This window comes from Stegodyphus dumicola, chromosome 10, assembly GCF_044657685.1.
Source record: "Stegodyphus dumicola isolate Sdum_Otavi_A_Nest chromosome 10, ASM4465768v1".
NCBI classification, from domain to species: Eukaryota; Metazoa; Arthropoda; class Arachnida; order Araneae; family Eresidae; genus Stegodyphus; species Stegodyphus dumicola.
Window position 1 is genome coordinate 161,991,022 of NC_140777.1, and position 17,880 is coordinate 162,008,901.

The 17,880-nt window shown below is 30.4% G+C and overlaps 1 protein-coding gene across 1 annotated transcript; it reads right to left on the minus strand.

The window, feature by feature from the left end:
• Positions 1-1,613: 1,613 nt before the first annotated feature.
• Positions 1,614-17,558, minus strand: LOC118181672 (ATP synthase peripheral stalk subunit F6, mitochondrial-like). The gene is made up of 4 exons (XM_035350853.2): positions 17,420-17,558; positions 16,902-17,067; positions 8,877-9,010; positions 1,614-3,580 (listed from the first exon to the last, which is right to left on the minus strand). The coding sequence occupies exons 2-4, from the start codon at positions 17,063-17,065 to the stop codon at positions 3,528-3,530; spliced, it is 351 nt and encodes a 116-aa protein (XP_035206744.1). The 5' UTR covers positions 17,066-17,067; positions 17,420-17,558; the 3' UTR covers positions 1,614-3,527.
• Positions 17,559-17,880: the final 322 nt, after the last annotated feature.

A 17,880-nucleotide genomic window follows, 5' to 3' on the forward strand; every position in this document is an offset into this window, starting at 1 on the left:
ATTTCTGAAGAAGTTATGGTTAAAAATATCGGCGGTCGCCTAGCAATTACTGTTGCCAGGCCAAGAACTGTAAGTATCGACCTTCATCGTAATAGTGAATGCAAAAGAGATCTTTTACACTATTCTCATAAAATCATCTTATGTAACTATAGAATTCCTAGAAAATCTTTATTTGCACATTTTATTACAGCTATCATTTACTTTTTCTTGCTATCAGCATTTTATCCAGGCAGAATTCTAAATCAAAATTCCCCAATTTCAGTATTAGCTGCAATTTACATTTCAATGTAAAGCATTTTTTGATTATTTGAAATGTATGATGCATATATTATCACCTGATTTTTAACTATTAATCAGCTTGCAGAGATTCTAACATCAATCAACAATTAGCATAAAAAAAATTGCAAAGACTGATCTGAATGATGTCATAGATAGGTCAGAATAAGCTTGTGATGTCACAACGTGTTCTCGCATTTGACACTAGGTATATTAACTATTTTCTGCTGAAAGTAGCAATAATCAATTGTTTATTGTTGTAAATTAACATCAACCAACAATTAGCATCAATAAAATTATTTATTTTAAATTTACATTTCAAACAGTTAAGGTTAGGCTTTATTGAAAATAAGTGTAATAAATTATTTATATTTAAAATTAACATGAGAGAGTAATTCAATTATTAAAACTGTAAAGAATGTCGCTGTCTCTCATACTTCTATTTCATACAGTTTGAATGTTTTCAAAGATTTTTAAGCTTTACTAGTAATTCAAATAAAAAATAAAAGGTACTTTTCCATTTTGCCGGCGCAGGAGATTAAGTTCCCAAAAATGGTACAACCAATGCCATCCTTAATATACTCGCTAGTAACCTTTTACACCTCAATTTTCAAAACAAGCGGCAGCCATTTCTTATCAGATTGATTGTTTCTTTCAATACCGGCATACAATTACATATAATTTTTAATAGATAGTTCAATTGTATGCCCTAAGGCCATTCGCGGTAATTAAGTCAATTAGGGTGCAGTCACACCGCTCACACGATGGCGAAAATATAGAAAAGGGAAAGTCAAGGGTTAAATTCATCCATTCTAAGGAGAATTCACTACCAAAGTAAAGCACTGCACTTTTACATAATTTCTGAGTAAGCTATTCGTACAAATTGAAATAATTCTTGCATTTAAACTCATATTCCAAATTAAGATTTAACTTGAAATTAATGTACATAATTACCGAGTGAATTAGATTTTTGTACCGTAGTTTACGTGAAATGAGATCACTTGGGGTCACGTAATATGAAGCAGCGAATCATAATGTGGTACCATGAAAGCATAGTAAATTCTTAAAATTAATGTCTTTTTACAAATTTATTGTCTTTATTTATTGGCTATTTTACAAAATTTTAAATGACATTAAAATGTTTTTACCTTCAAAATAAGAAATTAAAACTAACATTTGTCAACATTTTTTATGTGTATACTGTGTGTTGTCGCCAATAAAGTCTGCTTGGCAAGATTTGCTGCCATTGAAGAAAGGAAAAGAAAAGAAATAAAATGGTTGCACTGTAATCTAATGAATAAGCATCAACCACACTCATCTTTAATGAATTCTTCAAATTATAATAGAATATTGTTTATTAGCACAAAAGATTAAAAACAGTATATATAACTTTATCAGCATTGTCTAATATTATTTTGAAACTTCTCAATAGCAACAAGACTAATAATAAAATCCCTGCAATGTGAATAGAAAGGTGTGTTCACAAAAGAATAAAGAATGAAATTTTACACTGGATGATGATACAAGTACAGTTAAAGTGGCTAAAAGGAAGTACATAGTCCTGTATGTTACATTATTAAACATATAAAATAAAGCAAAAATCAAGCTTAGTTAAGCATTGCTTTCATAAAAAACTATCAATTTTAAGAATTTGTTTAACTGGTGCAAACTTAGTGTAAAGCACAGAACAGATAAAAGGGATGCTTTCATAATGAACTTTGCAGCAGAAATTGATTTGTTACCCACATTCTCAGCCAGTTAGCTATCTATGATTTGAATCTGCCATGGGCATATATATATATGCCTTGCTCAGCTTATGTGTTAACTGCCCCAGGCATATATATACACTCTTCTGAAATGCTATCATTTGTTTTGCACTGCTACCAGTAAAATCATTTGCAAAGCTTTGCAATGCAACACCACAATGGCCTTGACAGTGTATGGGAAGCAGATTACTATTTCAGAGAAGGGGGAGGAACTGGAGAGGGGTATGTTTCTGAAAGGTGAAAGTAATGACTGTGTGGTATTTGCTCATGTTTCTTGTTTGAGTAAAACATTTTTTTTTTTCCCCTGTGTCTTCCATTTTCGTTTACTGTCTATAACATGTGGCAGGAATAAAGAGAGATGTAACGGATGTTTCAAACCCACTATCTTTTTGAATTATTTTTTGATGAACTGCTTGTGGTTCATATTGTTACTGAAACTAACTGTTTTGCAGACCAGTATATGAACTAACATCCTGCAAAAGGAAAATCAAGAAAAATATCTTGGCATCCAACCAATTCAGAAGAAATATATGTTTTTTTAGATATACTGATTTTCAAGGTATAACACTGAAACCTGATATTACACTTTATTAGTCTAAAAATACATTAATCAAAACTCCATTTTTGGAGGGATCTTTCTTATTATACAAAAATCTTTTTTTATTATATTTTTACTCTAAAAATTAAATTTTGAGCTTTCATTTTTTCTTTTAGTCTTTATTTTGTGAAAATAAACAGTTTTTAGAAAGTAAAACTTGTACTTATTTTCCCCCAATACATCGCATAACTATGCTCGCCTGTTTGGAAAACGGTGGCTCTGGGGAATAAATCTTGTACCTCTTTTTAGGTGTTAATACAAATATTTAATGGTCTTATCCTCTGGGCCACTGGTGGGCTTGATTTTGAGGACAAGGTATACTTTCTCTTTAAGAATAAATATTCTGCTATAGAAAGAAAAGTATTCCAGACTATACCTTATGATTATATTTCATTTCTGCTGCATAAGCAAGAGGGACCCAGCATACCCCTTGTTGATAGTTTTTTAATAAAAACTAATAAAATAGGAACTTAATTTTATATATGGTATTAGTATACATCTATTCTATATACCATTAAAAGTAGTAAATTTTTGAAGCATTTTATTGAACAAAAACCCTTATAAATAAAGTACTGATTAAAATTCATACAGTTTATATCATTAAATCATATATTTAGTCAACTTTTAATAATTCTGAAAAATAAAATAATAAACTAATTAAACTACAAGAATGGGTATGTGTGTATATATAATTTAAGTATTTTTCTTGATATCTTTACTAATGATTTTTTATTGTACTTAAACATGAACTGTTCTTTCAATAATGAGCAGTATTTTTATATTATTTAAGAAAAAGAACACAATGAACTAAATTAGATTTACATTGTAATTGAAATCAGTTCACGTTCATACATTGAATACATTTCTACATTAGTAATATTTATTATCTAAATATTTTCTTCATTTCTTTCTTCCAGGTTGATAGGATCAAGTTTAGGCTCTAAAAAAAGGAATAATAATAATAATAAATGCTCACATGTAAATAAATTTTCTTTTACAGTTCATACAAATAAAAAAATCAATATTTTCAGACAGCAAATCATTATCAGATCAAAGAAGCAAACTATATACAAAATCTATTTTAATAATTTAATTTAAAATTTGAATTCTTAAGTGAATTCAATTATTTTAATAACTAAATTTTTAATATTCAATAAAGAATAAAATTTTAATGCACAACTTAGTCAACAAATATACAACCTGAAATAATGATAATGCATATTTTTGAGTGGTTATCACAATTACGTACTCTTCATATTTTTTTTAAATACAAAGGAAACATAAGATTGCTGCATCTTCTAGCTGTCAGCCAAATTTTCTTATTGATATTTTGAGGGGAGGTTTATTATAGCAAAGCACACTACAGCTATCTGTCTAAAGGGGAGGGATGTGCTTGTGAAGGACTTTTTAAGGGAAACTGGCTTGTGCACACATTACACATTGGGAAAAACCATGACAATGCTCATGCAACCAGCCCATTCACCTTGATTTGAGTCCAGGTTAGAACTACCAGTGTTAAGGGATTTTACTGCTCGGCCATTGGTGGACTTAATCAGTGTTTCATAACTAGGCTTTGAAATGTAGAAAAATATCCCAAGTGTCCATTGATGGTGCAAAAAGCACCATGATTTGAGCACTATTACTTTGCAGCTTAATTATCTTTAATGATGGGTTTATGTTTTCTTTGGAAAGATTCTAAACATGACACAATCAAGAGAGAAACACACTTAACAGTCTTGATACTGTTAAAGATGGCAAATCATCACTTAATACTTTGCAGGATTTTCGGAATGCAATTTAACATGAACATGCTCTCTTGACACAAGCATTTCTGAACAATCTAAAGCATACAATCTGATGCAAACTTGCATTGCAGTCAAGGCTGCTAATGTACCTAACTAAAATTATCCATAAAACTAAATAAAATAAAATAACAATACCAAAATGTTTGTTTTCTCACTTTATAATGGAAATCTCATCTTACTGCTTAAAAAATTAATTTCAAAAACAGGCAATTATGTATTAACATAAATTAGGTATGCTAAAATTGGTACTTTTCCGTTTTGCCGGCGCAGGTGATCAAGTCGCCAATAATGCTTAAAAAATTAATTTCAAAAACAGGCAATTATGTATTAAAGATAAATTAGGTATGCTAAAATTGGTACTTTTCCGTTTTGCCGGCGCAGGTGATCAAGTCGCCAATAATGATACAACTAATGCCAAACAGAATATCCTGGCTGGTAACCTTTATACGCCCTATTTTCAAAACAAGTCGCAGCCATTTCTTATCAGATTGATTGTTTCTTTCAATACTGGCATACAATTACATATAATTTTTTCCAGATAGTTCAATTTTATGCCCTAAGGCCATTCGCGGAAATTAAGTCAATTAGGGTGCAGTCACACTGCTCACCCGATCGCGAAAATATAGAAAAGGGTTATATATATATAAATATATATATAACCCTTTTCTATATTTAAAATATAGAAAAGTCAAGGGTTAAATTTATCCATTCTAAGGAGAATGCACTACCGAAGTAAAGCACTGTGGTTTTATATAATTTCTGAGTAAGCTATTCGTACGAATTGAAATAATTCTTGCATTTAAACTCGTATTCCAAATTAAGATTTAACTTGAAATTAATATAGATAATTACCGAGTGAATTAGATTTTTGTACCGTAGTTTACGTGAGATGAGATCACTTGGGGTCACGTGATATGAACCGGCGAATCAGAATGTGGTAAAGACTTTAAAATTCGTTACTTTTCCAAGCTAGGCAACCGATAAAGTCACCCAAAATGGTACAACCGAAGCCAAACGGAATATCCTCGCTGGTAATCTTTTATGCCTCATTTTCAAAACAAGTCGCAACCACTTTTTTATCAGATTGATTGTTTCTTTTAACACTAGCACACAATTACATATAATTTTTAGCAAGTACTTTAATTCTAAGACCATTCGTGGTAATGAAGTCAATTAGGATGCAATCACACCACTCATCCGAAGGCGAAAATATAGAAAAGGCAAAGTCAAGGGTTAAATTTATCCATTCTAATGAAAATGCACTACCGAAGCAAAGCACTGCAGTTTTACATAATTTCTGAGTAAGCTATTCATACGAATTGAACTAATTCTTGGATTAAAACTTGTATTCCAAATTAAGATTCAACTTAAAATTAATGTAGATAATTACTGAGAGGATTAGAATTTTATAGCGTAGTTTATGTGTATACTGAAAGTTGTCACAAATAAAGCCTGCTTGGCGAAATGGAAAAGTACCCTAAAATCTTCAGAACGTTTTCTTCCTAAAAATATATTCTCATTTTTTTTAACTTTTTATAACAGTGGCCAAAAATGCCACAAAAAACAACAATTCCAGAACAGAAAGCATATCATGGACTGAAAATTGTGACTTCAGCTATTTTTCTGTTCAGCAGATCCTATACAGGAAATTTAAAAACTAATCTTTCAAATGACATCATTCAGTGGTTGTAATATCAGACAATGAGGGACCTTAAGGAAAAACATTCAAGATGCCCATCCATATCAGAATAAGAAGAAAGCATTCTTTCAATTTTTGCATACAATTAGCAAAATTCTATCAGTTTTAAAGTCACAAACGGGAAATGCAAACAGCAATGACACAGGATTGTTTTCTGATTTCTTAAAGATTAATGCTTTCTATTCATTGTCCAAATAAAAAATGTACAAGCCTTCCCCCCCCCATTAAAAGGGCCCAATAAATAATGCTAAGCTCCAGATTTAACTCAGCTCCATGGGGAGGAAAAAAAAAAACAAAAAAAATCAAAACTTTTTTTTTAGTTAAAAAAAGCATACATCTCACTCCTTTTCAAACACTAAGCTAGTTGAGTAACATGTTTTCATGCAGAAGGATCAAAATTAGCACATCTGATTTTCTGCTAGAAGCCTGCATAGTCTTCTGTACAACTAATTCTTAGGCTATGTCACAGAAATTATATTGTTTATGCTACTTTCATCAAAACTGAAGGGCAAAAGTGTTGTGGTTGTAAAGTGCATTCTACTAGACAGCCTGAACAAACTGATGCAATGATTCAATTAGCACCTACATATCTGCTAAATGACAAAAAATGTTGACACTGAATGGTATTGGCATATTAACGTTAACGTAACCACCTTGATATTATTTAGTGTTTTTCTGCAAAATAAGGATTATATAGTAAAAAAATAAAATACTTTTTACCAAAATCCTTTAATTTTTTTAACATCGTTTTTTTCCCCTGATGGTCTGTTTTCATTAAAAAAAATATCACAGAATCGCACAAACACTGCACTGCACACCTCATCATTGTTTCCTTTAGCGATTTTGCAGTGAAATATCACAGTTTTATAGAAATACCAAATAATTCCTGCGGAATTTTTCCCATAGTTTCTTCCGTTTTAGAAGAATTCCAGAAGCGATACTATGAAAGAGTTGAGGGCAAAAAATATCATCATCTGTCTATGAAACCCAAAGTAACTTGAAATACAGGAAAAATGGAGCAAGCAAAAATGACGACATTGCTTTATTGAAGGATTGTTGGGAGCATGATTGCCTGAAGAATGCTTATGCAATTTGGAAACTTCTAGTAAGATGCTTGTGTTAAATATGTAAATACCCACTAAATATTTATGTTATGTTTTAATTTGCATATAACTCTTTTAGACCACATATTTAATGCTTTTCCATATAATAACTTTTATAAGAAAACTTTGCAGATCCTAATATTTTTTATACATGCCATATATCCTCTAATTTTCTTAATAAAAAGGAAAATGTGGAATAAACAACTGTATTTTCTTGCATAATTTTTTTTCTCGTGTTTCCAGACTATAATTCAGAAAATTCTAATTTATGATATCCATTCAAAAGTTCCAGACAACCAGCAAAATATACTGAGTAAAATAAATAAATAAATAAATAATAAAAGATCAGCATGGAAAGTGATTATTATAATCTATTTCTCTTAAATACAAACTACAGTAATATTAGTACATCTGCTCATAAGCACTTTTTAATGTAATAAAATTTTTCATTTAATCCATTCTGTCAAAAATCGTATACAACATCTGATTTTTCTCTCAAAATTAGGTTAAAAATGGAAGATAAAGTATTTCATAAGAAGTATATCATGATGAAAAATATTAAAAATAATATATTTTTCAGTTGCATAAAGTTAATTCTATACAATATGCTGAACAGCAACCATTCTTATCTGTTATCACAGATTTAGATTGCAGTTTTAAATGCTTTCTTTAGAGAATAGTAAGACCAAATATATTAAAACTTAATTAGCAATCAGTATTAATAAGTTTTGTCAAATCAAAATTGACAACCTTTTTTGAAATCTGCAATTCAAAATATTCAATGAATTTCATAGGAAGTTATTTATCTTGGGACTCTGGGTCATACAGAAAACATTCATTACTATGCAGCCATTCATGAAGGTGAATTTAAATAATCATAAAATGTTAATACAGGTGATACTTGTTAATCATTTGCCAACCTAAGAAAAATGGATTAATTTACTTTTATCAACTAAGAACTTTTTCAAGAGTAGTGCAATGGAATGTTATAATGATCAGTCATTATACTGAAGGTAGACTGTAACACCTCTTGCATAGCTTTTACAAATAAAATGCATATGAAGATGAGAAGCATACTTTAAAATAGAAAAATTCTAAAAGGGGGAAAGATGATTTGGGGGTCAAAAGGTGTTCTGCATATATATGAATTAATCAAGATTATCAAAATCTGTTCATACAAGTTGCTACTATTGCTATAAGTGTCTAAGTCTTTCATAAGTAGTAAAAATGACATTATTTGACAATTTCTTGCAGGAGAAGCTATATTTATTTTCTTTGAGTAAATATGTAATGAATGTTAGCAAGATCATTAATTGATTAAAACTGATGCTTGAACTGAGTTTAAGATAATGTGAAACATCACATAACTGCTAAATGACAATATGAATGGTTCTGTTGAAAAAATAATTAATACAAAAATAAATAAATATGTCTAACAAACAAACAAATCATAACACACTCTTAATAAACATAAAAAATTTATAATGTTCAACATGAATATGACAATTTTGAGTAATATTTTGCTTTACTAAAAAAGTAAATGTTCCAGAAAATATAAACTAGACTTTAATTTTTTAAAAAGCAAAATGCTTCTACAAACATATAAAACAGATCTATAAAAATTCTAACCTGGAAAACTAAAAGTGGGAAATTTTGAAAAATCATCTTTATCAGCACCATACTGTTTCTTCAAATTATTTAAACCTTCATCATACTCCTTCTGTTTTTCTGGCGATATATCAACTAATTTACTTCCTTGCGTACTAAAAAAGGAAAAAAATATTATTGTTAATCATATCTCTTTAAGATGGATGATAAAGAACTTGGAAATAACATAATCACATATAGTTAATCTAGTCCACCGATTCTCAAATATTTTAATACATTCATGTATCTTTAAATTATCTCATCAACGTCTTTCTTTTTTATTATTTATTAATATTTTTAATACTTTTTCTTCAAAACATAAAGGAAAACTCAATAATTGGTTTAATTCAGGATACCTTTTCTGCTACAATGGAGAAATAACAAAAACTTCTATTAGTTCTAAGGTAAACAGCAACACATTGAAGTGATAACTTTTTTAAAAACAAAATATGCCCATCGCAAATATGATTTTAAGTTTATAACATGCAGTCATTTGAAATATAATAATAATATCACAATCACAGGTAATATATTTTAAGACTTACTACAATTATGTAAAACCATAGATCAGAAAAGTAGATTAAATTCAACATGATGTGTATGATTTTTTAATCTTATCATATAACTACAACCGGACAAAAATATTTTCCCCCCTCCCTTTCTTATGGTTTAAGGATTTAATTAAATGCTTGGAATTATTGAAAACTTAGTTGCCATCATTCTTTTATTTATTAAATTTACTAGCACAGTGCTGCCCTGACTAGTTTGTAAGTTTATTTGAATGTCGCCACAATCCCAGTTAGTGTTGCAGTAAGTGAAAATTTCATGTCCGCTCCTGTTTGCTAAGAATAGAAAAACATTTCATTCATCTATTTCCAAACATAACTTTGGTGCCCCCCTGGTTGCCATGCCCAAGCACAGATATCCCCCAGCTATGCCACTGAAAGCCACTTGGTTTGCAATGTGGGCAGCTGAATCATTGGGCCCAGGTACAAACCCTGGTGAAGGCATTAACATTTATAAGTATATATATATATATTTCATAATTACAAAATATTTTTAAAAAAATCATAATCATGCCTAGTATTTTCATGCATTAATCTACTGAAAAATTATCAGTAAAAATATAAAGTAAGAAATTTATTACCAAAGGCCAAAAATTGAAAAATTTATATACAGTAAGACCCCGCTTAACGCTGTTTCGGTTTAGCGCTCTTTTATTTCAACCCGGGGATTCCACGAAATCGCTCGCAGCATACGGGGATTCCCCGAAATATTATGCAGCGATAGGTTTCAAATACATATTCGAAAGAGTGTACTTGTATTTTTTGTTTGGTGCGGTATTGTACAGACATATTTTGAAGGGGTAAATGTGGAAGATGTCGAAGAAATAATTCAAGAAGCAGCGGCTAGTCTTTCTAATGATGAGCTCAAGGAATTAACTGAACAAGAAGAAAACAAAAATGTTGACAGCAGTGATTCAGAAGAGCAAAAAAACTTTCGATGGCGTTTGTAAAAAGGAGTTTGTCTACCATAACTGAAATAATGGATCAATTCATTGAAAATGATCCGAATTTTGACAGGAGCTCAAAAGTAAGGTGTGGTGTTAGAGATGCTCTATCCGTTTATGAAGAACTTTTAAGAGAACAACACAAAAGAAAAAGGCAAACAACATTAGATGCTTTTGTCACAAAAAGGCAGAACACTGAAAACGCGGAAGGCTAACTAAATATGACTGACTGAGAATTTTATTTGTTTTTTTTTTTTTTTAAGAATATTCGTTTTGTTATTTATATTTTGTTTTTATTTTTGCAAGAAATAATAATGTGGTATTAATTTCTTTAGGAAATAAATCTTTGGTTTTATTTTTATTAAAAAAACATACTTTTTAAATTTAATACCTAACCAATTTCCTAGCCATCTTCCCCTAACCCCAATATTTACATGTAAAGATAGCCTCGTTTAGCACTGTTTCGCATTACGCTCTACTTTGATGGAACGTATCCCCTGCGTGGCAGTTCACCACCAGCATGGCTTTTTGCAGAATGGTAAGGAGGATATTCAAACATGACACAAATTGATTTAGCTTTTAATCACACATTTTTATTTTACCCAATTAGCAGATCATTTTCCTTTTCGATGAAAACTCTCTAAATTACATATCCACAATGATTTTAACTAAGTAGGATTGAATTTAAACTTTCAGTGTCATAACTAATTCTAACAAAGGAAAGAAGGATGGACAGACCAACACAGAGTTTTGTAGCAGCGATATTAGGAAGCAGTCCGACTGAAAAATATCACCTACTCAGCATTTATAGTAGTGGTTACATAATAGGCTAGCAAATTCTAGAAGGTACTGGTCTAGGGGAAATATCCTAAATTGCAGAAAATTAAGTAAAGGTTGCTGATTTGCAAACAGCAAAGTCATCTTTTTTTTTTCTTTAAAACTTTGCATCCCCCCCCCTCAAAAACAAGAGGCCGGGTGAGCAAAGCATTAGTAGATTAGTGAAGCAAGAAGTATGAGGAAAGACATGAAGAAACATCCAGGACATAGCTTACAAGCTTTAACTATGTTCTATCATAAATCATAATCTTTTCTCATATAAGTGTGTTTGAATTATACAAATTTACAATGATTTATAAATAAACATATAACTAAATTTTATATTAAAGAATAATAATAAATAAATAAATTATAAGCATAAAAGTCCTCAATTTTTCTTAAAATGTCCATTGAACAGTCCTTTCATAAAAATAGTTGAAATGAAATGAAATACTTATTTAAAAGTCTTTTGATGCTAGTAAATCCAGCTTATTTTCATCTTGTGGACTAAGTTCACAAATATTAGGCACTTTTTCCAATAAATATGATTCAATAATAATTTTTGAATGGAAGATATTTCAAATTTTCTTTCCATACAAAACATAGAAAATATACAATTTATAATGTATTATGTGCATTCATTCTTCTCATCGTAGGTAATTAACAATACATTGACATATTTGAAAATAGTTTAAAAATTCAATACGAAACACTACAATACAATTCCATATAAATAATGATATGATATAATAAGACATGAACACGCTGAATCAAAATTTTCGCATGTCCTCACCAACAGACCAGCGCGACTAGCTTCCTGATGGCTGCAGGGTGCTAGGTACAAAATAACAAAAAATCTCCGTTGCCTAATAAAAGGTAACTGGGTTGATCTTTGGATTATGGTAACTTGGCGACTTTTTTGGCGAAAATTTGGCGACCAACTCCGCTACAGCAAACCTCTGTTTTTTTTTTCGCCGCCATTTTGTCTTCACGAAGTAAAGACATGTTTCTTTTCTTTTATTTACTGAACACTTTTTCCAACAATCTAGCAGCCGAATTACACTTATGCTAGAAATTTTATGTAACAAAACTGCTTAATCATGACAAATATTAACTGCAAAATTGGGAAAAAGTGCACAATCGCAAACTGCTTGCGCGTTTTTCAGAATAGCACATAAACCATTTACACCTACGAACCATTATTCCTACGAACATAAAATTCACAAAATAACTATCATTTAATTAAAATATAATTAAATTCAAAAACACTACTTAAAATATAAATAAGCACATACATTAAATTAATAAAAATTAGCTTACAATCCTAATTACTTTAAACTAAATCATTGCTAATAACAATTTTCCCAATAATACCAAATTACTTTACTTCCACCTTACATTTAGAACAATGCATAAAAATAATATCCTCAAATAATTAAAAATACTAACTTAACTAATCTTCTTCAGAATCTTGCTTACATGGTGGACATACTTTTATTACATACTTTTATTATGGATTCAATAAAATTATTGAATGATTTTTTCTGCGAATTTTTCCTCCACACTTCCTCCGCTAAATAAAAAGCAAAATTCTCTTTATCACATCTAGAATTCACTTTAGACAGTGCCATACAATCCCAAAATTATTCAACCCTACTTCACACAACACACAATGAAGCTTAATACAAAATAATATACAGCCACAGATATTTTTCCAAATTCCCCCCTTTTCTGATTAAAGAACCGTAATTCGTCCATTAATATCACATGACATATCCCATGATCTCTCATTTCCCTCACACAAAATAATGCGTAATCGGAACTGAGTACTGCTCACATTATTACCAAAGTCCCAGGTAGTAACCTTTATTGCCTCCAAAATGTCACCAAACTACCAGTTACCATATTCTAAAGATCAGCCCAAATACTTAGTGTCAAATATTTAAATTACTTCTGTGCACGTTTACTTCAATTGAAACGTATACCAAATTCCTACAAACATAAAATTCACAAAATAACTATCATTTAATTAAAATATCACTAAACCATGTACACGTCGACTTATTTTTACTTAAAAAAAAACCCAGAATTGCACAAAAACGGCATTGCGCACACTCTTTACTATATCCATGTACAGTGCTTTTTTCTCATAAATTAGAAAAATTTCATGAAAATGCATGAAAATACTCAATGTATTTCTACTCAAATGTATTCCAAAATACTACAAACATATAACTCACAAAATCACGATCATTTAATTAAAATATAATTAAATTCAAAAACACTACTTAAAATATAAATAAGCACATACATTAAATTAATAAAAATTAGATTACAATTCTTATTACTTTAAACTAAATCATTGCTAATAACAATATTCCAATAATACCATATTAATTTATTTACTCCTTACATTTAGAACAATGCATAAAAATAATATCCTCAAATGATTAAAAATACTAACTTACCTAATCTTCAGAATCTTCATTACGTGGCACGCACACTTCCACTATTTCACACAACACACAATGAAGCTTAATACAAAATAATATAGTACTACAGTTTTCCAAATTCCCCCCCCTTTTCCGATTAAAGAACTGTAATTCGTACATTAATGTCACATGACATATCTCATGATCTCTCATTTCCCTCGCACAAAATAATGCGTAATCGGAACTGAGTGCTTCTCACATTATTACCAGTCCTAGGTAGTAACCTTTATCGCCTCCAAAATGTCGCCAAACTACCAATTACCATGTTCCAAAGATCAGCCGGTAACTGTTTTTTGGCTTTGTACATTGTATCAAAGTGTTTATATCTTTATCCCGAATATTTTTAGCGGCACATTTTTGTTCAAACAGTAGAATGTACTTTTCAATAGGAAAATCACTTTTTGACCTGCCAAAAATTGGAAACTGAAATTTTGCAGCATCAACTGTAACTATTGATTCAGTATTAGTTGCCATTTTACTTTTAGATCTTGTATTCATACCAATTTTGAATATGAAATCAACACTAAAAAATGTTTCACATTACACTTTGTTGAAGAATTTTCACTAATCAAAACACTTCACAGCACACTTAAAAATCGCATAATTTCGGAGCCAAGGAAAAAGCAAAAACACAAGCAGCAGATGATTTGACGCTCTAAATAAATATCCTCGACCCACTGTAGACGATGAAAGTTAAAAGTGCATTATATAATCCATAGGAGCTTTTTCACGCACAGGAAATTCAGTTGGCTAAATAAATAACTGTGATATATTAGCAGTAGTGGTGAAGCTTGGAATCAAAGTTCAGGCATGGTTTTTTACAGAGTGGTAAGGAGGATATCCAAAGATGACACAAATTGATTTAGCTTTTAATTGCACATTTTTATTTGATCCAATTAGCAGATCATTTTTCTTTCAGATGAAAACTTTCTAAATTACATATTTATAGTGATTTTAACTAAGTAGGATTGAATTTAAACTTTCTGCATCATAACTAATTCTAACAAAGGAAAGAAGGATGGACAGAGCAGCATGGAGTCTTGTAGAAGCGATATTAGGAAGCAGTCTGACTGAAAAATGGCACATACTCAGTATTTATAGTAGCGGTTATGTAATAAGTTAGCAAATTCTAGAAGGTACTGGTCTAGGAAGATCCTAAATTGCAGAAAATTAATTAAAGGTTGCTGGTTTGTAAAGAGCAAAGCCATTGTATTTTTTTTATATTTTACATATATATATATAATGTCTGTGTTTTACATATACAGTCAAAAGTCGTTAATCCGGACTCGTCGGGACTTCGGCGATTCCGGATTATTGATTTTTCCGGATTATAGATCATCAGTTTAAATCTGGTAAAATGGCATGCAGAATTTATAAAAGTAAAAATATGAAACCGTAATTTAAGAAATAAAGAACAATTATGATCTAAAGGGTATCAAAATTGACAAAAGAAAAGCTTAATATTTATTGGTTTACTTTATTAAACATTTCTTTCAATGTAAGTTGTTTCAGTTGATTCGTTTTTTACGTGATAATACATTCTCTTTAATTCTATAAACAGACATAATTTCTTGTTCAGTTACAAAGTTCCGCTGTTCAAGTCCTATAATTGCTGTGTCGAGAATACCGACTAATTTGTCAATCAAAATTTATTCATTTTCAATAAACTCTGTCACTTTTCTTCGCTATCGGAAGCGAATTATAATGGCGAGGCATTTGATTTAAATCATATCAAAGACGGAGTACATTGAGATGAAATACTACATTGAGTAAGCAATTATAAGCCAAATAAAATAAAAACATCTGCCCTCAAGATAAGGATAGTGCTGATAAATCAACTTCCAATTCATTGCACGCCGCCGCGGCGTTAAAGATAAACAAACGTTTAAGTTTAGATAAACAAACGTTTAAGTTTAGATAAACAAAGAATATGCCATTATCCATTTTTTGCAGCAATTCCATTTTTTGTTTAATGGACTCCGAAAGATACTTTCGCTTTGTATATCCTTTACATATTAGTAAATATATATCGGAAATTCTATTTGACATAATCGAAAGTTCAAGCTTACTTTTATAAAATTGCTCTAACAGTCTGCAAAAAATAATAATCCGGATCCAATTCGAAGATTAAGGAACAACGCAATCTGCAACATTAACTGAAATAGATAATTAGATAATTTTAGCTTAGCTTATCCATCCGTTATACATTAAACGCGCATTCGTAAACGTATTTTGCGCACGGGCACACGCAAATTCGCAGCGGTAAAGGTCTTACGCGCATGCGTCAACGCGACGCATGCGCAGAAAGTTTGTAGCTTTGAGGTCCGGATTATGGGTGTCCGAATTAACGACTTTTGACTGTGTATATATAATGTGGCATGAGGCCATTTAGAATATTAATGAGCAAAAATGCTTTAAAGTGAGTTGGTGGTAGTACACATTGGGTTGAAAAATCCTCCGATACGTCACCCAGTCCATCAAAATTGAGGTAAAACAGTCAGTACAGAAGGACTACACCTATACCAACAATGGCAAAATTCTAGTATCCAATTCTGTTCTACTAGTACCTGTACATTTAAGTAAATCTCACCCTTAATTAATAGCAGTTTACTCTTACAATTTACTTTCTACATATATATAATTTTACTAATTATATTACAAAATATTTACTTAATCCTTTCAATCCCACTGGAATCATAACATTTATGATTTCCTCCCCCCCCCACCTTAAACTCAAACTGATTTCAACTGAATACTGTTATAACCTGCATACATTTCCTTATTTCAACATTCAAATATTTTTAATAAAATTTTCCTTTATCCCAATAAACATATCAAACCAATTTCCTATTAGGGGCAATTTAAGTTAATTAACAGTATTAAACACTTTTTTATTTTTTATGCTTATAAATAATTTTGCAAAAATTTTGAATACCAAATAATATATTCCTGATTGGAAATAAAATCACACAGAAAAGAAAACATGAAGCTACTTTTCACAATGCATACGATATGTTCATATTGCTGAATACAATATTTAATTTTATTACTATTTGATTGTTACAATATGCTGCTCTCTTGATGCTAAACGATGTAGTCCTCCCTTCTGAATAGCTGAAATCCTCTTTTGAAAGCAGCATAGTGAAATGGGATTTAACAGTTCAAACAAAAGGCACATATTGAATTTACCTGCTCAGTTTTCCATATTCTTTTAACTTTTCAAGGAATAACTTCTGAATTGGATCAGTTGGAGTTTTGGCCATTAAAACTGCACAAAAACCAAAATTCCTATAAGGAAGCGTGGAATTCTTAAAAGTTCTTTGCGCAGCAACCAAGAGTTTAGACGTGCTCATAGCTATGGAAAACAGAAAAAAAAGTCCGAAACGGTTAATAATCTAAACTATATATTACAAAAAAAAAAAAAAAAAAAAGCAGCAATAAAGCGAGATAAAATTAAAACAATGAGGTTTATTACATTTTGCGAATTAACTATATTACATTATCGCTTTTATCAACTGCGAATTAGTCACTAAAATAAATATACATATAGACAGCACAATTTTATTTGAAAATTCATTACAACACAAACAACTTCCATTCTTATAACAAATGAAATTATACTATATTCATAAATAACAAATCAAAATGAAAACTTTCGCATAGTTTAAACCATAAGCATGCAACAAATATTTAAAAGAGCTTTCTACCTGCTTGTTTATATATGTTCAATAACAAATTTACACGCAATTTACACAAGCTCCCCGAAAGGTCGTATATTATGGTGTTGCCAACTAAAAGTTAATAATAGGAAATACTGGGGACAGACAAAGTAGACAGATATCTTGTTTTGCACCTGTTAAGTCTTTTTGTGCTAATGAGCGAAAAAGTTAAGGTGAGAAGAAAAAGTATATCGAAAGGGGGCAATTTCATATTTCAGAGGAGAGTAAAAAGAAACTTCGTACATTTTGTAGTTCCAAAAGCCAGGAAGAAAAATGGGACAAAATAAAATTTAAAATAAATGGCCCAAAAATAATTGAAGGTTTCAAAATTCATACTATGGTTCACGAATAAATAAAATAACAATTAATCACAAATCCCTACTTCTATCACGCACATCCACTAAAATAATCTCCCATACCTTCTTTCCACACCTCCAAATACCCATTGC

Bases quoted from the DNA above. Each gene is read 5' to 3' on its own strand.
- LOC118181672 (XM_035350853.2), bottom strand. From the start codon at position 17,065: ATGAGCACGTCTAAACTCTTGGTTGCTGCGCAAAGAACTTTTAAGAAT. The intron at 9,011-16,901 runs GTAAATTCAATA...TTCCTTTTTTAG, and splicing joins GAATATGGAAAACTGAGCAG to TACGCAAGGAAGTAAATTAG. The intron at 3,581-8,876 runs GTTAGAATTTTT...TCCTTTTTTTAG, and splicing joins TCCCACTTTTAGTTTTCCAG to AGCCTAAACTTGATCCTATC.